This window comes from Melozone crissalis, unplaced genomic scaffold (genome assembly GCF_028551555.1).
Source record: "Melozone crissalis strain CALT ecotype California unplaced genomic scaffold, PUWL_Pcris_2 ptg000033l_1, whole genome shotgun sequence".
Lineage (NCBI taxonomy): Eukaryota > Metazoa > Chordata > Aves > Passeriformes > Passerellidae > Melozone > Melozone crissalis.
In genome coordinates this window covers 16,028,189-16,052,472 of record NW_026535811.1, presented here as the reverse complement: position 1 = coordinate 16,052,472, position 24,284 = coordinate 16,028,189, and the positions used below count along the sequence as shown (strand labels likewise).

The window sequence follows — 24,284 nt, the reverse complement described above, 5'->3', positions numbered from 1 at the left end:
TAGAAATTCACTCTGTGACTGAGTGCATGAAGATAAATACACCTCTGTAGAGCACCTTGGGGACAACAGGAATCTTGCTGCTTATGATCACAGCATTCATACAGCAGCCACTGCTTACACTGAAAAGCAACTTTATGTAATAAGTTATTTTCAGTTTTCTCACTGCTGATTTTTATCCAGTCATCCAATGCTTCCTCATCACTGCCTGCTTTAGAGGCACTCACCAGTTGCCAAGAAAATATAGAATAGCAGTAAAAGCAGAGAAATAGCACAAGCAAGAGCAAATGTGTCGGTGGCAACAGTGGACTCAAAGGCTCATTTGTGAAGCACAAACAATAATACATGTCAATATCAGACACCTGCAGGTTTATTTCTTTGTAAATGTGATGCCAATGACAAGAACAATCACTCTGTAAACATCAGAGTTTACTTATCCTTTCCCATGCTCTGTAAAGGGTGGTAAAGCAGCCAATCAACATTACCAGCGCTGTTAATTAAAACATGACCATCACTGCATTCACAGCACTGACTCCAGGGAACTCTGGCCAACTCCTACGTGTCTGAGACTTACAAAAAAAACATACCACGACCATAACGGGATAAACTTATACAAATACTTGTAATAGGTAACAAATTCTATCGAAATCATATTTGTGAACAGAAAGCTCGTCTTAAATCAAAGAAACATCAATCCACGCCGATCCTTGACAGAGCCCCCGTAGAAGCGCTTCTCACACAAAACCCGCAGCCGAGCTGCCCAAAGCGGAGCAGAGCGCGGGCAGCCCCGCGGGAGGGCCGGGCCAGCCCAGCCATTGCCGGGGTACCCAGAGGCGTTCCCGAGGCTCTCGGGCAGGGCCGCGCTGCCCCCTGGCGCTACGAGTCGGGCAGGGGCTGGCTGTGGGTGCCGCTCCGCGTCTTCAGCTGCGACTGGGCGATGTCGGCCAGGGCGCTCTGGATCTTCTCGAGCAGCACATCCCCGCGGTACACCACCTCCTCCAGCCGCGCCGCCGCCTCGTGGTTCTCCTCCTCCAGCCGGTGCAGGCTCGCAGCCTTCAAAGCAAAACCGGGATCACGCCCAGAGATCTTTGCCTGTTTATCTATTTTTCATATATCCATACCTCTGGACACTACTATCACATAGTCCTAGTATTTTTCCTGCAGTTTCCCTTTAGAACAATAAGCTAAACCTTCTAATGCATACTTGGAACTCTGCTCAGTCTTATTCTTATGAAGAAGCCTGACTGGGATGTTTTGTTTTCCAACCAGAATCTGGGAACACACAAGAAATGGAGTGAAGAAGCCCCTGGAACAACTCCAATGGGGCAGAATGCAGGGAAAACTGCCTAACCGACTACTCTTCTAATTGGCAGTATTTATTAGATATGCTAATTTGTTAAACTCACAAAATTGTAGAAATCTGATGCTGGGTGTGCCCATGACCACTGGGACACCTGGAAGCTTCCAACAAAGCCCTGCTTTTAATTCCACTATTTTAACACTCTCGCAAGAGTTGCTCTTTTGATATCAGGCAACAGGCAAAAGCAAGGATCTTCAACAGAACCCTGAAGTGACTTTGCTACTCAAGGATGCTGAGGAAACAGCTGGTGCTCCCTAAAAAGAAAAAGGTTCTCTTGTTTAATAGTTGACTGCAACTAATTCACAGATTAGAGCAGAATTTGTACTGTCAACTTCACCAGAAGGGAACTCACAAGGGGCAGGTAAATTGTGCTGAGCATTCATCTAGCAGCTCCTTTTATAATTTAAGACAAGACTCGGATCTGAAACACACACCAAGACAACTTTAGTATAAACAACTTTTTTCTAGTTTCTAATTAACCAAGTATTATCTACCACTTCTCAACTAAACCTATAGTGCATATTTGAGAATGTTTCAAGCATCTTCAAAACCATTTATTTGAAGATTATCAGAATATTTAATACTGCACAAAATTAACAGAAAATAAAAATCAAAACTGGAATCCAAGTGATGAAATCCAAGCTAATTTACCTTAAAATCACACCAGACAGAAAGTATCAGAACTTTTTGTGACATGAAGTTCTTCATTAAGAGAGTAAGAAACTGTTGAAGTATCACCTCTGAGGAAAGCATATCCCTGTGGATCACCAGCTCCTCCTTCTGGAGCACCCTGCTTTGCCCACACCAGCTGCCACTTTGATCAGACCCTGCTCAGTCACGGAATAAACTGGAATTTGTCTGCAGCAGGCATTCTATCTTCAGCTATTAAAAATGCACTTATAGGAAATTATGCTAGTGTTAACGAGGCCAATTAAGATGTTCAGCAATTACTGTGACTAGAAAAGTTCCCAAATTTAACCTCCTCTGTTCAAAACTAAACGTGATGCCACTGCCAAATAATTTCTCTTTGGCCCATTCGCTGTCAATCTTCTGTAAAACACTTTTGAATGGTTACAGAGTATCAATACAGGTTTAAAACTTCTAGGTGATCTTCAAGGTGCTCATCAGGTTTGTATTCTGCATCCTTTATGCATTCCAAAAAGAAAATACTTGATGGAAATCCAGCCATCAAGAATAAAAAAAAAAAAGATGGTTTTAATAGGTAAAATCTGTGAAACAATAGGAAAAAAAAATAAAAAACAAGTATGACTTGTTCAAAGGAAGACTCCTTGTTATTAAAAAGTGATGGAATTATTTTGTGACAGAGCTGAAGAACTTAAAGGACACCCTGCAAACTCTTTAACCAGAAACAAAGCGGAAGAGCAAAAGACTTCCGTGGTGTTGGTTAGGTGGCTACAAAATGAAATGTAAGAAAATATGAATTATTGCACAAGGGGAAAAAAAAGAATAAAACAATGCACAAAGCATCAATACTGTTATATTTGTTCTGTTAATATCTGGAAAAAAAAAAAGGGTGAGCAGTTTCCAGTATAGTGGTGGCATGATAAAACAACCTTTTTTTTTTTTTACATTGCAACAGAAAATTAAGTCAAAAATATTGTTACTGATTATAATCTTATTTGGAACTAGATGCAAGTTCAGTATTTCCACTAAGCCTACAAAGTACTCACAGGCTACCCTCATGAAAAATTCAGATTTGTACTTAAATAATTTTTCAGTGATGCCATGGTTTAGAGATGAAAAAACGTGTTTAAAAAAAAGGAGGAAGTTTGCCGTCAGGAGCGTTCTGATACTGGAATTAGGAAAACTCCTACCTGCAAAGCTGCTGTGGATTCTTCACTGGGCAGGGAATCTATGAGAACATCGATATCCTTGGCAGTGCGAGCGATCAGAGCTGCGAACAGCTGGGCATACTCTGCACAAAACACAGCACAACTCAGGCAATCACTCAGGGAATTACGAGAAACAAGCACAACTCTGCTGTCACAATGCTATGCAGAAAGTGCAGCCGACATCCATAGACGATTTAACCTCTACCAGCTAAGGGGGAACTATTTGCCGAGGCCGCATTTTGCATTCCCGAGCGCACTGCCCCGCCGCACGTTCGTGTGCAGGGGACGCGGGGAGCCGGACTCACCCTCCGTGGGGTTCACGGGCTGATCCTTGTTTATGGCCGTCTGGATGTTGCTGAAGGAGGCCGGCGGGCCGCACTGCTGCAGCACCCCGATGGCGTTACAGAACTGGTCCGCGAGCTGCCGGCACCAATTAACACGGCGTTAATCACTCTGCCCCACCGCTACAGCCGCGCTGCACAGCCGGGTGAGCCGGCTCCCGGCGCACCCCCGCCAGCCCAGCATCCCGGCCGTGTGGAGGGAGCGCACCGCACACCCGCGGCCATCCCCCCGGCCGGGGGGCTGCGGGCGGGGGGCCGTATCACCGCATGCCCGCACAGGCGGCGCAGCCAGTGCCGTGCCCCGCGGCCCTGGGCGAGCGCCCGCCTCACCGAGTTGACGGCGTCCTGCAGCTGTGTCAGCCGGTCCGCCATGGCCTCGCCTCAGTCGCCGCCGCCGCCGCCGCCCCTGAGGCGCGGGCCCGCGGGGCGCGCGCGCCCCCTGGCGGCCTGGAGGAACCGTTGGGGGCAGCGGGGAGAGCCCGCCCGCAGCGGGGCTGGGCCGGCCTCGGCACGGCTGCTTGGGGCGGTGCTGGAGTCACCGGCCCTCAGGGCGTTCAGGGAAAGGCTGGACTTGGCACTCAGTGCCACGGTCTGCTTGGCACGGCGGTGTTCAGTCACAAGTTGAACTTGATGATCTCAGAGGTCTTTTCCTACCTAAGTGATTCTGTTACTGCCACGGCCTGGGCAGCTTTTGCTGTGCAGCAGTCGCTCTGATCCCAGCTGAAGGCTGCAGCAGCGCTCGGGTGCTCCATTCCAGCCCCGATCTGAGCGGGGAAAAGCCAGAGTGTAGTGCTCCCAACAAGCCAAATCAGAGACAGCATCCGGCCTCCAAGCCCAGGGGTTGGAGGATAAATGCCATTTGTGACAGTCGGCTTGTGCCCATCTTTCTTATCTCTGACAGCTGGGTACAATGCCAACCTTCTCCCAGGTGGGCCTTAGAGATCTTCTCTTTCCAAACTCCCACCACTGGCAGGAACAATTTCCACTATCCCAGGGCAACCATCCAACCCGGCTTTGGATACTTCCAGGGATGAGGCAGCCACAGCTTTACTGTGCCAGGGCCTTGCCACCCTCACAGGGAAGAATTTCTTCTAATATCCAATCTAAACCTCAGTTTGAAGCCATTTCTATTATTCTGTCGCAACACACCTTTGGAAATAACCCCTCTGTAGCCTTGTCACTGATGCTGCGGGTGCAGCAATCATACAAATTATCTACCCAAAGTGTTTTCCCGACGGCACGGTAGGGTGAGGATTTTGTTTCCTGGGACGTGGGATCTCTTCACGCTCCAAAGTTAAACCCCAAGTCCCAAACCGCCAGTCCGAACCCCACCGTGCATTTTTTAGAGTTCGCAGCTGTCACCGCGGCCAAGCGTTTACCCCCGCACTCCCACCGCCCTTGCCGGCAGGGCCCTGCCGCAGGTGTCGGAGGGGGCGGGAGCGGCTCCATCAGCCGGGCGGGCGGGCCCCGCCTGCGGGCCGCCCCCAGCGCCCGCCCCGCCGCAGCTGCCCGGCCTTCCCCGGCCTCAGCCCCCCTTGCCCGCTCCCTCCGCGGCGCCATGTGGGTCTCGCCTCGCCCCGCGCTGTTCCTGCTGCTCGTGGGGGTCCTGCGCCATGGCGGAGCCTCAGGTGAGGGCGGTGTGGGCCGGAGCGGGGGGCGCGTGGGGCTGTGGCCGCCATTAAGCGGCCGGAGGAACCCGGCTCGTACCGGGAACCGCGGGGCTGCGGCGGGGGCTTGCTGCCAGCCGCTGCGGAGCCTTTTGGGGCTTGCTGCCGGTGCGGAGCCTTTTGGGGTGTCCCCGGTGCTGGCCGCTGTCCGGAGGGATGAGCAGGAGTGCGGAGCAAAGCTGCCTGCGGCGCTGTAGAAGCGATTCGTGATTATCTTAATCTTTCATGCGGACAAGGAGAACCACCCTTTTCCCCCCTTTCCCTCCCTATCCACTTTTTTTTTTTTTTTTAATACCTTAATTGCTATGGGTGCCATAATTTTAACTGTTTCATGGATAATTCGGAATCATTTCAGGCGCGTCGTTGCGGGGATGCGGTACAGCTGATGCGGCTGGTGTAGGGCTGGATTCCCCGAACAGAAACAAGGTGGCATTCGCTACCTATGGACATGAGCTTACATGACAAAGGGACCATGCTTAAAAGGAGGTTTGGTTTTGTTTGCTTGGTTTTATCCCCCCCGACCGGATACAGGTGTGCATAGGTTCCCACCACCCTAGTGGATGGTGGGTTGAAAACACTGTCGCTATAAAACTAGGGAAAGGAGCAAAAGCTAGAATTTGCAGCTTGATTCCTAAACTTACTTTTCGTCCGTACTGATGTAATCTGACTTTATTTGGCACGGGCTTTTTTTGTAATTTCCCTACGTTCCTGCATGTGACTAAAATAGAAGTCCAGAGTTAAGTGTGCTATAATAAGTATAGTTTGGGAAGATTTACAGTCACTTTTTTTTTTTTCTGGTTGAATTCTTATCTGTTTAAATAAAGGAAAAAATAAACAGTTTCCTCTCAGAGATAATTCAGAGATAAGCAATCAGTTCTTTGTATCAGGGCTGATGTAAGCCTCCTCCTCTTAGGTTTGCTTTATTTTTATACTTGCTTCTAACCATAGACTCATAGAATGGTTTGGGACCCTAAAGCTCATCTCATTTCAACCTCCCTGCCATGGTCTAGTGGACACTTTCCACTAGACCAGGTTGCTCAATGCCCCACCCAACCTGGCCTTGAATGAATGAAGCTTAATTGTCCCAAAGGAGACTCTTGGAATACTTTGAAGGGCTGCAGGACAGCATTTGGAACCAGTCCTGGGTGTGGGAGTCTTTTCTCTGCCCAAGTCTCATGCCCAAGATCCTAATGGAGAGCTGACTATTCCCTGTTTCTTGCAGGACCTAAAAGCTTTGGCTGGGCACCTGATGGTCACAAGCAGGTGTGAAAATGAAAGCTCTGCTTTCTTAGACCTTGATGTCCTTAAGATAACTTAAAGGATGCTAACTAGCAGTTTGTCTCCTGGACTTGATGAAAATGGGTCATGTGTTGAGTAATTTTTTTACAATATGTAAAAAGGCAAAGCAACTATGAGACTAAGCAAACTGCTTTGCCTTGAAGGAACCTGTTGCTGTTTTTCTGTGCATGATTGAGGGTGGAGGGGTATAGTATTTCCCTTGTGAAAATCTAATAAGCTGTGTAATTTGTGTGCCAGAGTGTAGCTGATCATTAGGGCCTTTAAACAAGGCCACTTGCTTAATGGTTCACTGATTTGAAATTGTCTTGTGCTTATTCAGTTGTGGACACCCACTTTGCAGGGATGGGCTCTGCTAACTCCTAATCCTTGAAGATCCTGCTTCATTTAAAAAGTGCTGATTAGTGAAATCTTTGCACGATGGCCTGTGTTACCTCTCTGGTTTTCTGATGGGCTGCAGCTCCTCAAACTTGGTCTTTGTGCAGGTGTGCTTTATGCATTGTGTTTGTTGCCTTCCAGGGAGCTCTGCCTTCCTGAGGAGGAGTTCAGCTGGCTGTGTTTGCTACATCCCAACCGGGCTGTTTAGTTTTGGAAAAACTACAGTGAGTTTATAGTGTAATCAGGACTGAGCGGTGCTTTTGTAAAGGGAGCTTATCTGGGTGAGACTTGTTTGTGCCAGCTGTTTAGTCTATGCAGAGATGATGCTTTAGAAGTTCACACAAAACTCTTCCCTCACTTTTGAGGCTGTAAAGATCTCTAGCCTGGTGAGCAGAATAGTCCTCTGGGATGGGAATGGTGCAGATGGTGACAAGCCACATTCTGTGGTGTCATCTGCTTTAAGCATCAAGCTGTTCTAAGCATGAGTCTCAGGACACACACAGTCAAAGTTCAGAAGCTTTCAGAAGTGTTCCTGCCTCTTTTGGGAGCTGGGTAGGTGCTGTATTTTTGAGGGGTTCAGTAGTGTGGGAAGACAGACCCTGTAGCCAGACTCCCATGATCTGGGTCTGCATGGCCTTACAGGTCTGATAGGATATGGCTCCAGGCTTTATTCTGTTAAGTAACTGTATGCTAATGTTTTTCTTACTCAAACTGGTTGTTGGTCTGAGCTTGCACTTCATCTTCATTAAACGTCTTCATGTGACTACTTGTTGTTGTACTCCCTGCACTGGAAGGTTCTCCTTAGCTCCTGGAGTTTGCTTACATCAGGTTGTTTTGCATATCCACTGCAAGGTGCTCTGCACCCAGTAGAAATGGGTTTTCTCTGCCTGCACAGAACCTCTCTGAGGGAAGCAGAGTGTTTGAGCATGGCCCTGCAGGTGAAGACTGTTCTGTATAGGCAGCAGGGGCATTTCTTCAGTTGTGTTTCTTACTGGAAATCGGACTGCTAGGTCTAATCAAGAACCCTGTGTGGTTAGCTGCTCCGTGGTGGTGGGGACTGACACTTGGCTATGGGAGCTGGAAATGTGGTTTACTCAAAGCACCAGAGCAGCCAAGAGCTTGGCACTGAATCAGCACAATGGAAACAGTTAAAACTGGGTGTAGCCTGTTGGGGAAACTGTGTGTCACAGGGAAGGGATAACAAGTGCCGAGGCTCTGGAATTGTTTTGTCTTGTTGTTTTGAGTTAGGAATAAGGACTTTTGATCTCAGAAGAATTTCAGAAGGTTCTATTTCTTTGCTGTCTTTACTGGCTTTGCCCTTCATGTGAGAGAAGAGGTAGTGTGAGGTGACAGAGTGGGCTGTTTGCTCTGTTCACCAGTGCTGTGTGCAGGACTAACTGTGCTCCAGTTCTGGTGCTCTTTATGGAGTAATACATGCTCAGTGCTCCATCTCTGCTCTGCTGCTGCTCGGTTTCAGCAGCTGACTTCCTTTCAGCATCTGTGCAGTTGATAAGCTCTGTAATAGTTTGGGTTCCTCTCATGTATCTAACCCAAAATTACTCTGATGTGCAGTGACTGTTACAGTCCTTCCTACAGGGCAAGGAGGAGAGCATAGCCTGACATCTTGGAGTGCTTCCAGACCTTCACTGTTGGAAGCAATAAAACAAGTTGGGATGCCTGGATTTTGGTCCTGTCTCTGTTTCTGACTTGCTGGATCAACTCTCTCACTTGTGAGATGGTGTTAAATGTGCTGCTGGTCCTGCCTGATGGGCCACCTCAGCTCAAGCTTGCCCAAAGGAGAAGGTTGCACACTGTGACCAGCACTACATGGTCACTGAGGTCTTTGTGTCCAAAGGATGTTTGACAAGACTGAGCTCTCTGTGCTCAGGGAGTCTAATGCCTGTCTGGTATTAGAACCAGAGAACTGGTGATAGCAATAGGCCTGGAGACTTGTGAGTTGATTAATTTAAGCAATTAGTTTTGCTCACCACCTTCCCTTTCTGTCTCAGTGCACCAGTAGTGACAAATGACTGAGATGAAGGCTGGAAGGGTGCTGTGGTGTGTGGCTGTGGAGCAATTGCTCTTCCAAAAACTTCTTAGAAGGTTCTGTTGCTCTGCAGTGTTCATCCTCTTTTAGGCCTGGCTGGAAGTGTGGCTCAAGGAGCCTGTGAACAGCAAGCCTGACAAGACTTGTCTGATGGGTGTAGATGTTCTTCACCCTGAGTCTCTGCTCTTTGCCCAGACTTTGGGATAACGTGTGTCACATGTGCTGTTCTCGGAGCAGTTATGCAAACAGAAAGCAATATAGAGCACCATACCTTAATTCACCACGCTAATTAAACTTGAGAGAGTGCCTCTGACATTTAGAGTCTCATGATCATGCTGAAGTAGTGGCTGTGTGTCCTGCTGACGAATCTGTCCTTATTTATGCAGAGGCCCCTGGGAATGGGTACAGAGTGGAGGTGAGAAACAAGGCGGAGCAATGCAGCTTTTTCCTTTTGGTGTAGATCACACTGAAAATGTGTATGGTCTCAGCTTTTTTCTCAAAGAACAAAAGTGTGAATGTCTTGTGGTTCAGGAAGCTCTGCTAAAGTTTTTAAAGATCAAAGAAAAATATTCTTTGTGAATTGTAAGCATTCACTGTAAATTTCTGAATGTATCAATGTATAGTCTGTGCCTTCTGAATGCTTTTCTTTAGCATTCATACTGCTGCTTGCATTTGTGATAGAACTTGAGTGAGGGAGGATCAGAGGATATCTGAATGCTGCTCAAGGGACTCTGAAGAATCAGAAACTGAAGGATGCACAAAGGGGTTTTTTGCAGCTTTAATTTTACATTACTGTGTGAAAAATTGATGTAGAAGCTTCTACTTTAATACAAATTGCAGATGATGGAGGAGAAAAATGGAGCATCTTTCTTTCCTCACAAGTGGTTTATGAACCCCCATATTTTAGCTGAGGTTTTATTGGTGATGCAGTACTGGTATTAATTGAATTTTGGGAGTGAGCTTGTAGGGGTTGAAGTTCCTTCCCTCACTGTGTATGGAGTGGAGGAGGCATAACAGCTCCCCTCTGTTAACATATCAGGAGGCCAAAAAACTGGCCAATGATGCCAGTTCTTGGCAGAAGAGAGCGAAAAGTAACAAAAGCAGTCAGAGGGTACTGGGTATAGTTTCAGGTAAGTAAAGTGTCACCCTCCCTGTGGAATGGGAGCCCCTCAGTGTCACCAGCAAGTGTCCCTCATATGGTGCTGCTGGTGACTCTGTGTTAGGGAACTCGGCGGTACCAACCCTTTCCACCAGAGGCAACTTCATTGAGGAAGTGTGTGTTCAGGCTTGATAAGTTTTGGGTCTGTTTGGGTACAGAGGCAGGCAGAGGAATTCAGGGAAAAGCCTGGAAGGCGTTGTGCAGCCTGGCTGCAGCCACCAACCAAAGAGCATCTTGTGGCTTCGGTGTGGCTGCTTCGCTTTCCTCCCTTGGCATGCCCTGTCCCTGCAGCACGGGGAGAAGCTAGGCTTGCTTGCAGGACTTGAATGACAAGCCAAAGCTGATTCTCAAAGATCTTGTATCCTAGGTCATGTGGTTCTCTTTAAATTAAAATGACAGGGGATCATGGGGTTATGCTCATTGTAAGAAGAAATGGTCTGGGTTGTGTCTAGGAAAAATTAGTCAGATTTTTTGGTCTAGAGATGGGGATGCAGCAGTCCTAATGATTAAAAACTGGCAATGAAAAATGTGGGATAGCTGAAAGTGGGTAAACATATGTATGTAAACTACAGATTTGAGTCTATCTTCTGGAACTTGACTTCAATTCCCATGGTTTGTAAGAATTCACCTGCAAAGTCTGATGGATATTGTGCTAGTTGGCTGGCTGGTACAAACATACCTGCCTGTATCTGCCAAAGATCAGGCAGTCCTCAGTATCGTTTTACTGACTTTTTGGAGTGTAGCTGGCTGGTTGGCTGAGCTGTATGGAATCCTTACTCATGGCAGGAAGGAAGCTCTGTCCCTGTGCTCAGGTGAGTGCCAGGCTGCAGGGCAGGTACCCTGGCTGTGCCTGTGTCTGCAGGTACAGCTCTGTGTGCAGCAGTCTCTGAAAGCTTGGTACAGCTCACAGGATGAGAGCAGCACAAAGCAACATCCTGCTCTGCTCCCAGCTGATTAATACTGGGCTGCTGGAAACTTCCAGGCTTCCCTGGTAATTGCTTCCCTCTGGACCAAAAAAACCCCCTGTATCTTCCTTTTTTTTGTAATGCAGGTCTTCTTGAGCTCTCCTTGGGAAAATTCAGAAATGTGCTACTTAACCAGACCAATCCAGTGGAGGCTGTAATCAGGAACATCGCCAGCAATGTGACTGTGGTTATTTTTCAAGTGCATGCCCAGCAGAGTGATGTGGTGATATCCTTTGATAAGGTAAGAGTGTCACTTCTTTTAAGTGCTGCCTGTCTTTCAACAAACACTTGGCTCTGGTACATGTAGGACTAATGGACTGAAGCTGTATAAATAATGTCTTTTACCTGCTTGGCTTTTAGGCAGTGTTACTGTAGCTTCAGAAATCCTTTCTCATTCTTATATGTCATAGCTGCTATTTTGAAAGACTGAATGCCAAAGGAATGTCAGAGCTGGCTTGAAAATGTTTCAAGGCTCTTTATTTGGTGGCAGTGGTGCTTTTTGTCATGTGGCTCTACTGACTGTTGTCCACCAGCTTGTCACATTAAAACCAGATCTGTGTAAGTGTTTGCCAGATGCTCCATACATGCTCAGTTTGGGATGTTTAGTTGTCTGCTGCTCCCATGGCTTGGATTTAACCACTGCAGATATAATGTCTTGTTATCCCAGCTCCTTGTCCTGAATCTAATCCTCCTTTGGTAACACATGGAGAAATTCCTCTACATTACTCCAGTGAAAGCTGCTACTTCTAGACAGCAGTAGAAACATTCCTGCTGCTGTACAATGCATCCCAGTAATGATGGGACAAAATGAGTCAGTAAAATACTGATTTTTGTTGTGGTGGTGCTGGGAGGCTCTCACTGGTGTTTGAATAGAACATGGACTAAGCTGAAGGTGGTAGATGGAGATCTGACAGCTGCAATCCAGTTCCCCTCTCTCCAGCAGCATCTTTGAAATCAGAATATACTGCGTGCCAAGAAGTATCCTGGGAAGCTTAGAAGATGTAGACCTGTAACACAAGTCACCCAGCTCAGCCATCCTTGTACTGGTGAAACAGCCAGGATTACAGGGCTAAGACATTACTGTTAGACCTGTTCAGTCTTTGCTTGAATCCTCTGCTGCCAGTTCAGATCCTCTTTGCATTCATGGGCCTTACCAGGCCCAGGGCAGAGATGCATAAATGCAGCTGTGCTGCTTTTAGGGCTCTCCTGCCTCTAGAAATATGAAATTGAGCCAGATCTTAGTCTGCCAAGTCCAATGTGCATCCTTGCAGCATTGCCTTGGGTAACTGTGGCTGCCTTGGCCAAAGGCACTTTCCATGCTGAAAATGTGGCTGCAGGTCAACTGGCTGTTCCAGCTGTGAGATTGTGGTACTGTCATTGCTGCTTATCTTTCCCTAAGAGCTCTTGTTATGGAAGGGATGGTGGTGCTGGGGATTGGGTCAGTAGTTGGCCTGGCCCCAAAAACACCTGGCATTGCTAGTGTTAAGGCAGCTGTCATACAGTCATGTCCATTCTGGTGGAGATAGGAAGGTGCTTCTGTATGCTGGTTGCCAGAACCCTTCCTTGCTGCCATCTCACAACATTTTGTGAGAGATACTCCAGTTCTTTTACATTTGTACTAGTCAATCCATTGTCAGATCTACTAGCTAGATTTCACTGCAACTTGTTTGTGATTATCAGCTCTTTAGTAGTCCCACACTTGTCACTTGGGCTTTTGAGCCTGAGCCAGGCAGTGTGTGGTGTCAGAGCTCCCTTTTTTCACCAGCTAGGGATGCCATCCAGAGGGACCTTGAGAGGTTGAGAGGTGGGCAGACCTCAAATAGTTCAGCAAGGCCAAGTGCAAGGCCCTACACGTGGAGCTGGACAATTACAAGCACAAATACATTTTGGGCAGAGCCTGATCTGTTGTAACTGGCACTGATGTGTGTGCCTGGCAGGTTTGTGGCAGGAATAGCCTCCTGTGATGTTATCAAATACAGGAATGTTATCAAACTGTGATAGGAAGAGTCTGAAGAAGAACTGTTTGTTTCTGTCACTCGTTTCTGCGCAGACCCCGTCGGTGAACGGCTCGGGAGTCGGGGTGGACAGAGGGCTGGTGTCCGTCCTTCGGCCCGAGCAGACGGTGTGCACGTGGTACCTGCGCGCCCTGGCTGCCGGCCAGGTGCTCAGCACCGCCATCTCCATCCCCTACACGGAGAGAGGTACGTGCTCAGGCCGTGCCAGCTCTGCCCAGGCAAGTCATCTGGGGAATGAAGTGTTGGCCTTTCAGTCCTACATGGTGGAAATCTGATGGAGATGGCAGAAATTCTTTTGAAAAGGTTTTTATTGTCACTGCTGAATTGTGAGTTGTGTATTGGAGGTACTCTATGGTCTTGCCATGACTTAAGCCTTAGAACAGAAAACTGCTGTGCATGGGATTATGGAATCACAGATCTGTTTGGATTGGAAGGGGACCATAAAGCCCATCAAGTTCCACCCCCCTCTGCCATGGGCAGGGACACCTTCCTCTACCCCAGGTTGCTCAGAGCCCCATGCAGCCTGGCCTTGGATGCTTCCAGGGATGGAGCATCCACAGCTGCTCTGGGCAACCTGAGCCAGGGCCTCACCACCCTCACAGGGAAGAGTTTCTTCCTCATATTGATGCCTTGAGAGGCTGAACCTGGAACAGAGACTAGACAGAGCTAAAGGAATAAAGTATGCATTTATTGAAAGGTCTTAATGGATGTACCTTGGGCAGTACAAGACCCTGGCCAGGGCTACAGCCAAGATGGACCCAAAATGGTCACAAAATGGATGACTGGTCACGAGGTCTCACACTTCTATAAGTTTTCGTCCATTTGCCTATTGGAATTAATTGTCCAATTATAGCTTGAGGTTATGAAGTCCCATCCTCCTTGTTGCTCTTTTCAGTTCTCCATTGTTTATACTTTCTGGAAACTTGTAATGGTTGTCCTTGGTCTCAGGCTGGAAAAGGATTGTTTTGTCTACCTACCCTGCAAAGAGAACTTACTGACACCTAATATGAAGCTCAGAGCTACACACCTAAGCAGCAGAGAATCTGAAAAATATGAAAGCTAAAACCCAACCCATCAATATCCAATCTAAATCTACCCTCCTTCAGCTTAAAGCCATTACCCCTTGTCCTGTCATCCCTAGGCCCTTGTAAAAATTCCCTCTCCAGCTTTCTTGTAGGCTCCCTTCAGGTATAGGAAGGCTGCCGGAAGGGTCTCCCCAAAGCCTTTTTCAGGCTGAACAACCCCTACTCTGAACCTTGATCATAGGAGAGGTGCTCCATCCCTCTGGTCATCTTCATATTCCTCCTTTGGACTAACTCCAGCAGGTCCACATCCTTCTTGTGTTGGGGTGGGGTCCTGCCAGAGCAGACTGGAGGGGCAGGTCCCCCTGCCTGGCCCTGCTGCCCACTCCTCTTTGCATGCAGGATATTGGTGTCTGTCTGGGCTGTGAGCACACATTGCTGGGTCATGTCAAGCTTCTCATCAGCCAACATCCCTAAGTGCTTCTCCTCAGGGCTGCCCTCAATCCCTTCCCCACCCAGCCTGTGTTTGTGCTTGGGATTGCCCTGAGCCATGTGTGCAGGACCTGGCAGGAGCTTGTATCCTTTCATTCCAACACTCCAGTCCCTGGAGTCACCCATGTGTGGGGACCTGTCACAGGCTGCAGTGAAACCCTTCTGCTGCCTGCAGGGCCAGGACCTGATGATTTTCTGTGCTCAGCAAGTGGATTGTGCCTGCAAGTGTGTAACTGCAGTTATGTTCTCTGTGTTCTAGATCCTATTCCTGGGGGCTGCAATCTAGAATTTGACTTGGAAGTGGATCCAAATATTTACCTGGACTACACATTGGTTGATATACACATCAAGTTTGCCCCTGCAAACTTGGGATATACCAGGTGTGTGGAGAATTATAGTGCACTGAGCAAGGCCTTCTGTCCAGTGTTGGCCAAAAGGCTAAAATAAGACCCTGCTGTAATAGCTGAACCATCCAGCTGCTGGCAGGATTCTTGTTTGCTGCAACAAGTGTAAATGGAGAAAAGGAGGAGGGGAAGAGGTACTGCATGAGGGAGATAAAGGTTGAGAGTTACATCTTGTGGGGGAGGTTATGCAACTTCAGAAATGTAAGCAGTCAGTAAATACTGGATCTTTCCATTCCCTCTAACAGCTTAATTTGTTTGAGAAGCAATTGTATGTTACAGCCAGTTTTATTTCTTTCCTAGTACTAAAGCATGATAATGATCCAGAGTTGTGTTTAACTTGAGACTTCAAGTTAAAAGGTGTTATTTCCTGAATGGTGCCTGGTGTCACAAGTGATAGGCAGGGAATGGAGAAGACTCTTCAGAACTGCATGGAAAGACAAACAGTAGTGCTGTGGTCTTTGGCTGTTGTGGCCTCCTGGAATTCTCATTATGGCAATTCATAGGACACCTCTGTAAGTGTAAAGGCAGGTACCAGCACAGCCACCACTTGTGCCAGGGTGGTTCTGTGTGATGCTGCTGTGCCCTGTGCTCACAAATACAGTCCAGCTTTGACTTTGCTGCTGGTGTGCACCTCTGAAGAGTAGAGGCAAACCCTCCCCCCCTACTCTGGGGACAGGTAACTGCTGAAAACTGATGTAAGGTGTGGGGCCTTGTGGCTGGTGTGTTTTTCATTGCAGAGGAGCAAGCCCCCCCTCCTGTGACTCGGGGACCGGGCAGAGCTCCCGCTGGCGGCTGCGCTACGACGTGTACCAGTACTTCCTGCCCGAGAGCGACCTGGCCGAGATGGCGCTCATGAGCCACATACGGAAAATGTCCGGGGTGCACAGCGTCAGAGCCAACGGCATCAAGGTGAGCCCCTAGCACTGGGTGCCAGCCACGTGGCAGTGGGGCTCTCTTGTTTTCTCCTCCCCTGTGCTTCTCTTCCTGCAGGGGAGATGTGAGCAAGCTCCCTGGCCCTGCTGGGGAGCGGAATGGCAGCCTTGCCTGCCTCAGGCTGGTGGGGAACCTGAACTGTGCCCTCAGGCAGGGAGGAGCAAAACAGGAGTGGGAGAATTTTCTCCCCTGACAGAAAACAGTAGTGCTGGAGGGAAGGGTTCCATCCTGTGAGCCTTTAACACAGATATTTACTTTTCCAGATGCTTACGCTGACAGCTGATGACAAGACCAATGTCTACTTCTCCTCACTTCCTGGGCAAGGTGTGATCTACAATGTCATAGTGTGGGATCCTCTTTGGAACACTTCTGCTGCATACATACCTGTGCATACATATGCCTGCAGTTTTACTGACCTGGTAGATAACTGCTCTTCCCTCAGTAAGTTGGGAATTGTATGTCCTTGCCAACTCCTCTGTAGCTTCTTGTGCTCCAACATGCCAAATGTGCTTTAAGATTCTTTTTCCAACATGTGCAGGAGATATTTGTTTTACACTGTGTATATTTTGTTACTTTAGTGAAATCTCCTTCTTGATGAGGGAGAAAGTCTAGAATGATGAAGTAAGACTAAAGAGAACCATTAGCAATTAAATCTTTAACTTAATGGAGGTTTAGTATGTGGCTTGCAAATGTAACTCTGAACTCTGTAGTCCCACCCCAGCTTTGTCCATTTCAACTGGATACATAATTTCAAATAATTTGTAGGACTATAGATGCTGGATGTGAAGCTGAGCTAATAAAACACAGACTAGATTAGCCTCCAGCCAGATTTTTCTAACTGTACTTGTGCTAACAGGAATCCTGCAGGTATTTTGAAAGGAGGCAGTCATCTAAAATAAGAGTGAAGATAATGTCAGCAGTAGTGGAGTGACTACCAAGTCATGCTGCTTTGTACAAAGCTATATAATGATGGAATTTGTGCAGACACAGCAAAGCTGCCACTTTCATTATGAATAGAGAAGGGACGCAAGTAATTGGTAGAGTTTGGTTCATAAAGTAAGATTTGTTCTCCTTATTTTCTTATATACTGTAACACAAGTCACTGTCAAACTCAATGTTGTCCTATGACAACGTGAGACAAGTTATCTAGGCTAAAGTTCTCTAATTCAGAGCACATGGAAAATATAGTTTACTTTTGCAAATAGCTTAAATATAGGTAAGAAATTCAAGAGAAGATGGAGGTGAGCTATAATGGGATGCTGGTGATCATTTTTGTTGCATGGCAAATGTATGAGAGGGAGACAAATGGTGAAGGCTGCAGTGATTAAGCCTATAGCTGCTGCCTGGGTCACTAATCCCATAACATTGATTTTTACAGATGACTGGATGTCCCTTTTTTTAAACCTGAGCAGACACTTTTCTGGCAAATTTATATCTGAACTATAAATAAGTTACATCTACTTAAAGAAACTTCTCTTGAATAAGGAGGAAGCACTTGATTTCTTAATCAGTCTGGGACTATTTCAATGTTCTGTTGGAGATCTTACCAAGCCAACTGTTAGTTCAAGCATTGCAGATCTGACAGAGTGGCAGCTCTCAAGTTGTCAGTAAAGTTTGTGACAACAACCTGACCATATTTTAATCTCTTTGTTGGGACTACTAGTTGGAATGCTCTACTAAACCTACCCTTCTTCTTGTAGGCAAACTCTCTACCAAAGTATTCTTCACTGCTTTTGCTGTTCTTGGTCTTTTCACCTGCTTTTTTGGACACAGATTCTGGAAAACAGGTACTGAATATTTAATAAATCTTGTTGAAACTTCATAAATGTTACTCTGTGTAACTTAGAATGATGATGTTATTACCAAGATTCACTTGATAATGGTGCTGTGCCAGTTAGGCCCACTGCTTTGCTTTTATGGGCTCTGAGCCTTTAAGCTCAGAGCAGAAAGTTTTTGGGATGCAAAGAATAGAAACCTAGAACTAGGGTGCATGCAGGGCAATATAACTATAAATATGTAATTTTGGACTATGTGTAGTGCTTGAGGACACCCCTGTTTAGAACAAAATGTTGTCTGGCTCTCCTTTTGTGAGCTGCTGTGTTCCTTGTGATATGAAGATGTCTGAAGATCCACTGATGGGGGCTTGGTATGAAGCTTGCTAAAAATTTTTTCATTTTTCTCTAGACTTATTCTTCATGGGCTTCATTGTTGCAGCATTTGTCTTCTTTGTGTTCATTACCAGGGTAACTGGCCTTAGCTATGATGGTGAGTAGATGTGTCAGGATATCCTGTGCTCTTCCCAAACTCTTGTTAGGAACCCTTTAAGTACAATCTCAGTTGTGCTGTTGGCCAGCCACAGGAAGGGCAGCAGGGTGATGCCTGGGTGCTTGAGCTCTGATTGCCACAATAGCTGAAAATGCAATGGAGTAAGTGTTCATTCCAGCACCACAGTGATGCAGAATTAATAGCTGGATTTAATTTCAGTATCTAACCAAGGAAGATTAGAGGTGTTTGGAAACTGTGGGAATTTGCAACATACTTTCTTCCTGCTTTCACAATGCATGGACCTCTGTTTCAGATCAAATGTAGGTTTCATCTGTAAAGTGGAAGTAGGTTGTCTGCACCCAGCTTGTCAGACCAGACAGAATTAGTTCTTTCTGTCCGTGCCACCTCATAGAATTCTTTTTTTTGACACATGTGCAGTAGCTTGTAGCCACCTGAACTCCCTGGGAGCTCAGGGAACTCATGTACACAGTGCCAAGGCCTCCATTCCAGCCCCCCTGCCGCTCTTTCAGCAGCACATCCCCAGCTGCAGGCTGGCGTCTAAGTGAAGTACATAAAGCACATTCTGGTACTTTTTTAATCTCATGCAAACTCACTGAAAAAAGCCAAACATGCATGTAAATAAAGCTGCTGAACATGTTCCTGCAGGAGCTGAAGTTTCCAGAGTGCTGGAATTTTCTCTTCTCTCTTTCAGTGCGTCTTATTTTGACGGCAGTGGCTGGAATCATTGGAGGCCTGCTCTTGGTTGTGAGCTGGTGGAGATTTGGCTCTGTCCTGCTCAGCATGTTTGTTATTGGACTTGTGTTGGGATTTCTCTTCTCCTCAACGCTCTTCTTTACCCCCCTAGGTAAGCACTGTAATCCTCTTGGTGAGTGCTGTGTTCCTGCAGGGCTGCAGAGTGAATGGCACTCTCTGGTTTATCTTCCTGGGATGTTTAATTTCCCTTTCCAGTGCTGGGAGGAATAGACATGCACCTGAAAGCTTCTTTCAGCTGTGCTGTAATTAAAAATACTTGGGGAAAAGGGAACTGATTGTTTTGCAGAGAACTTGGTGACTCTTCCTACTGAAGCTGTGTGCCATGTCTGTAACAGCAGCTCTGCTCCTGGCATGCACTTGCTCTCTTGTTCTCTGTCCAGAACAAATCCCAGTAGAAAATGTACAGTCTAATTTGAAGGCTTCAGGCATAAAGGCCTTAGACAAATTGCTTAAAAGCCAGTAAGCCTGTGGAGCTGGAGCCCCTCTGGGACATCAGAGCATCAGCTATTGTAATTTTCAGTCTCAGAACTTCTCCTTTTGAGGTCCTTTGGTGGGACAGGTTTTTGTTCTCCAGTCATCTATGTTTGACTCAAGCCATGATTCTGTGGTAATCCATGCAGTCCCTGGTTGCTCTTCATTGAAGTGGAACAGTGACTGAGCTGGAGGTTGGCTTATCCCCTCTGGTGAACCCACAGGCCTTAGAAGGCAGGGGGAGCAAAGAAGGGTTTGAATGATTTAATTTTCCTAAAGCCCAGAAGAATTTGTTGCCTGGTGGTGTGGTGATGGCTACATTTGCACCATACTCTGGAGCCTGATGCAGATTTTTAGTTTGGAACCCACAGAGGCAACAAAACAGCTTTTTATTGGGCATCAGTACTCTGGTGCTTTTAATTCTTACAAGGTGAGGAACATGTACCTTGTTAAAAATTGTTCCATGGACAAGATCTGTGCTCAACTAGGACAGTTTTTCTGTTCTTGATTAACTGTTCCAATACATCTTAAACAGGCAGGATTTGAGCTCAAAAGCTGGGTTTTCAACAATGTACTCCAGGTATTTCTGAATGTACAGAATTTTGTGGGGAAAAAGCTGACCCCCAAGCATTTGTGAAAAAGGAAATGTTTTCCTTACTGCTGAATGTGGTGTCTTGGCAGGAGACTACAGGGTCTTCCGTGACGATGTGGTGTTCTGGGTGACCTTTACTTGTGTAGCCTTGATGATTCCAGTGCTTTTTGTTGGCTGCCCAAGAATTGTAAGTAACTCTTCTGTCACCTCAGAAGGAGGGAGGGAGAAGGGGGATCAGACTTCTTAATGCAAAATCTTGTCCCATGGAATATATACAGAAAACTAAGCACAGCTTTATGAAGCTCTGCCCAGGGCTGGTTGCAGGCAGTTCCTGTTAGCCCCAGTTATGCTAAATGGTCCAGGAGCAAAGGAATTACTTATTTTGCACACAGCATCCACTAAATCCACCAGCATTTAGTTGACTTCTGTTATCTTATCAGCTTGGCTGGATAACAGGTGTGTGCAGCTGATTTATCACAGAAGAACTGATAAAAACTACAAAATACTTGTCCAGAGAAGCTGTGGCTGCCCCATCCCAGGCAGTGTCCAAGGCCAGGTTGGACAGGGCTTGGAGCAGCCTGGGACAGTGGAAGGTGTCCCTGCCCATGACAGGGGCTTGGAACTGGGTAGGCTTTATGTCCTTTACAATCCAGGCCATTCCATGATTCTATGCTTGTGCTGTCTTAGGGAGGTAGGGAATAAAGAGTGTTCATCAGTCTCCTAAAGATGTGGTTTTTCTCCCTGTCTAGCTGAACATCTTGGCTTCTGGAATAGTGGGCTCTTACACAGTGGTCCTGGCCATTGCTTGTTACGTCTACACAAGCCTTGCTTACATCACCTTAGACCTGCTCAGAAGGGTCCTCAACAATTACTTCAGCAGAGCTTACACCAATGTGCCTTTTCAAAGGAATGGTGAGTCCTCTGAGACTTTATTATCCTTTTAAGGAGGAATCACTGTCTCTTTGGTTCTGCTGTAAACAGAGTCAGGGCAGGAAGGGGATGGAAGGAGAACACAGTACAATGTGAGATTTAACATCTGCATGAGAAATTTTAGTCCTTCAAAAGCAGTATTGGGTAGACTCATAGGCAGGAACCTTCCTGCAGGTGCTGTGACAGAGGCCCTTGTGAAAGGTGCTGCTCAAACCTGTGCTGGCAGCTTGCTGAGGAATGTGCAGAGTGGGCATTCCAAGGCCTAATACAGTGGAGAGACTCTTCCCAACTCTGTGTGTCCCGGCCTCTGCATGGAATCACACTGTGCATCTGAGGGTGTGGGGATGATACTTCATTCCTATCTGTCACAAAACTAGTTCAGTGTTTGTGCTTGGGAAAGCAAGGAATGTTCTGCTTTGCTACAGGAATCTGTTTCTGCTTTTCCAGACTTCATCATCCTGTCAGTGTGGGCAATGCTGGCCCTCAGCGGGGTCACTGTGCAGCTCCGCCGAGAGAGGAGTGAGGTGCCCTTGCCACCACATCCCTATCTCACCTGGAAGAGGGAAAGGGAGCGTAGAAGCACCAATGTCTTAGACCCCAGCCATCATATCCCTCCCCTGAGAGAGAGGATCCACAACAAGCTGCTGCATATCAAAGAGTTCTTCCAGAAAGACCAGCCAGCCGGGGAGAGAACTCCACTGCTTCTGTAACTTGCCAAATAACTGATGGGAATGGAGAGGGGGAACTGGGAATGGTGAGATGATTACCAGTAACCAGTCAGTGGTGCAGGATTTACCACTGCTAATTTGTCCTGCTGAATAAGAGATTGCTGCTTGGCAGAGCAGTTCACTGTCCAGTACACTACATGCTGTTTGTGACTCCTGTGGCACACTCTGCCTGCTGCAACCTGCTTGTGTCCAGCTGCAGAATCCTGTACTCGTAGCCAAGGACAGGCATTGGTCCTGTGGGGTCTACTTTGCTCTTTGGGTATGTGGAATATCAAACAGGCCTTTGAAAGCAACCTGCTGATTGTTCCTTGCGTGTGGAAATGTCTGCTGAGGCAGTGCCCAGCTCACTCCCAAGGGTGGGCAGGCTGTCCAGCTGTGAGGGGAGGGACAGGGACTGGACATGCAAGGAGTTCTTCCAGCAGGAACTGAGCATCTCCTTCCAACAGGTACAAAACATGTGGCTGCAGACATGCTGGTTTCTAAGAAGTGTTACTGAACCTTGCAAGCTGAACTGAGAGACTTGAATTGAAACTGCACTGAGTTAACTGTTGTATGTGTGCACTGTGGGGCTTGGGAATGGGGACTGATCTGAGACAAGAAGACTTTTTCCTTTGCTTTTGGCTGGTTTTGTAGCAAGTCAGTCATCTGGTCTCTGTGCAGAGATGGCTGCTAACAGAACACAAGAGGTTTGTCTCCCTATTTGCTTTCTGAACAGCCTGTGTCTTGTTTCTGCTCTGGTATCGTATCTTTTTTGATGGTGCTGTCATAAAAAAAAAAAAAGGAAATAAGCTCCTTGTAGCCAGTTGCAATTTTTTCCCCTGGAGCTGGGTGAAACACTAATTATTTATTTTTAATCATCTTTTAGTTTTGCCTTTAAGAGGTGAAAACGGCATTCAGCTAGCAAGATGCTGACCAGGAACCTTGCTGACTGAATGTGTTCCTTACCTATTTGAATTGCATCTGCCCGAAACAGAATCTAGTATAAAAACAGATGAGGGACCAATCTCCTGTAGTGGCTTTATGCTCTTCCTCAAAAAAAAACCCCCAAGAGCCATTTTCAAATTTCAGCTGGAGCAATGTGGTTTTGGCTCATCCCAAAGACACCTGGGGGTGTTTTACCTGTGCTTGTCCCTTGTGCCCTGTCCTGGTCTCCAGTGGGGGTCTGTGATGCCCTGCAGGATGGCTCAAGTCTCACATGCTGTAATGACACAGGGTATGGTGACTCTGCCTCCTTCTCCCTGTGTCTGAACCTTCAGTGAGGGCAGCTGATGCACAGTCCTGCCTGTGTGAGGTGAGTGGCTGCTCAGGTGCCTGCATGGAGCCTCCGTGAGGGAATTCCCCAGGGATGGAAGCTTAAGCTCTCAGCCACCCCTTTAAATTCTTGGTAGGAAATCTGTAAGAAACAGCTCTTGCTGAAGAAACTGGCAAAATAACTTTTTCTGGCAACTTTGTTGGAAATTAAAGCACCTTGGCATAGGTAGGAATGAATTACTTTTAAATGGCTTTTCTTTAAGGAGTGGGAGCTCAAAGACAGTGTCCAAGGTGACTGAATCCTTCTGATGTTTAGAGACAAACCCCATCCTTGCTTGGAGCTGGACCATCTGCCTCAAACAGCGAAGCAAGGCTGCAATCCTGTGGTTTGGCTCTGGTTTCCCTGTGACACGTGGGGTAAACAAGGAGCTCTTCCCTGGGTCTCTGCCCATCCTCCCAGCACTCATCCTGAGCGTGTCTCTGCCATATGCCATGGCAGGCAGCAAACCCTTCTGTGGTATAGAAATGCTCTTAAACATGTTTACCTTGGTGGGTTTTTATAACTGCTGCGATTAACATTGTGCAAGAAACAAGTTTAATTTTCTATATCTTTTATAATAAAGATGTCTTTTCAAAGAATGTTGAAACTAAAGCGGTCTCTTTGAATTCAATGACGCTTTTACAGTTTAGCCTCTGCCTTTGATCTTGTATGGAGAGTTTGTAAAATTTTTTCTGGCTAAGGGCTGAGGTGGGGGAGCTTGCTGGCATTGCAGTGACACCCAGAGGCTGAGAGTGTGCTCTGTGCAGCCACTGAGGGAAGCGTGTGGTCCAGAGAGGCTTTTTGTTTTGAGAGCTTTGTCAGATGAGGCTCTGGAGAACAAAGAAATGGTTGTCATCCCCTTCTTGCCTGAAAACTGGTCTGCAAGATAGGAATCTTCTAGCAGAAGTGGGCTTTGAACTCTTTTTCTGAGATCCTGACTTGGAGATTGTATTTCCTTTTTTTGGCTTTGCCAAGAGATGGTTCAGGAATTTTCTGCCATAGTCCCTAAGGCACAGTGATTAACAGTGGTGATGATCAGAATGCATGAACTGATCCACTGTAGTGTTGAAGGGGTATTTTCAAGCCTTTTTTTGTATAACTCTTGAAATACAGGTCTCTTTCAGGCCCTGTCCAGCACAAACCCTTCTATGTTTCTGTGATTCCCTTCTGTCCTTGCCTAGAGCTGTCCTTGATCTAGAAAGGCTTCCAAAAAAGAGGGAGCTTCTCCAGAGGAATCAGTAGGCTCCATCTCAAAATGTGCATTTTTCACTGAGCCTTGGAGCTTTTCATCTCTCTGCCTTCTG

The 24,284-nt window shown here is 46.9% G+C and overlaps 2 protein-coding genes across 2 annotated transcripts; one reads left to right on the top strand and one right to left on the bottom strand.

Moving 5' to 3' along the window:
* Nucleotides 1–776: 776 nt before the first annotated feature.
* Nucleotides 777–3,969, bottom strand: MED21 (mediator complex subunit 21). The gene is made up of 4 exons (XM_054281957.1): nt 3,882–3,969; nt 3,516–3,630; nt 3,193–3,293; nt 777–1,050 (listed from the first exon to the last, which is right to left on the bottom strand). Exons 1-4 carry the CDS (start codon nt 3,921–3,923, stop codon nt 874–876), a joined length of 435 nt encoding a protein of 144 aa, XP_054137932.1. The 5' UTR covers nt 3,924–3,969; the 3' UTR covers nt 777–873.
* Nucleotides 3,970–5,098: 1,129 nt separating this feature from the next.
* On the top strand, nt 5,099–23,557 carry TM7SF3 (transmembrane 7 superfamily member 3). The gene is made up of 12 exons (XM_054281880.1): nt 5,099–5,179; nt 11,150–11,304; nt 13,114–13,264; nt 14,852–14,972; nt 15,734–15,905; nt 16,193–16,370; nt 17,630–17,716; nt 18,114–18,194; nt 18,907–19,059; nt 20,121–20,218; nt 20,781–20,943; nt 21,409–23,557. Exons 1-12 carry the CDS (start codon nt 5,110–5,112, stop codon nt 21,669–21,671), a joined length of 1,692 nt encoding a protein of 563 aa, XP_054137855.1. The 5' UTR covers nt 5,099–5,109; the 3' UTR covers nt 21,672–23,557.
* Nucleotides 23,558–24,284: the final 727 nt, after the last annotated feature.

Excerpts from the sequence above, each read along its gene's own strand:
- MED21 (XM_054281957.1), bottom strand. The coding sequence starts at position 3,923 with ATGGCGGACCGGCTGACACAGCTGCAGGACGCCGTCAACTCG. Across the intron at positions 3,631-3,881 it reads TGCAGGACGCCGTCAACTCG|CTCGCGGACCAGTTCTGTAA; the intron begins GTGAGGCGGGCG and ends TGGTGCCGGCAG. Across the intron at positions 1,051-3,192 it reads AATCCACAGCAGCTTTGCAG|GCTGCGAGCCTGCACCGGCT; the intron begins GTAGGAGTTTTC and ends TTTGCTTTGAAG.
- TM7SF3 (XM_054281880.1), top strand. The coding sequence starts at position 5,110 with ATGTGGGTCTCGCCTCGCCCCGCGCTGTTCCTGCTGCTCGTGGGGGTC. Across the intron at positions 17,717-18,113 it reads ACACAGATTCTGGAAAACAG|ACTTATTCTTCATGGGCTTC; the intron begins GTACTGAATATT and ends ATTTTTCTCTAG. Across the intron at positions 20,944-21,408 it reads TGTGCCTTTTCAAAGGAATG|ACTTCATCATCCTGTCAGTG; the intron begins GTGAGTCCTCTG and ends CTGCTTTTCCAG.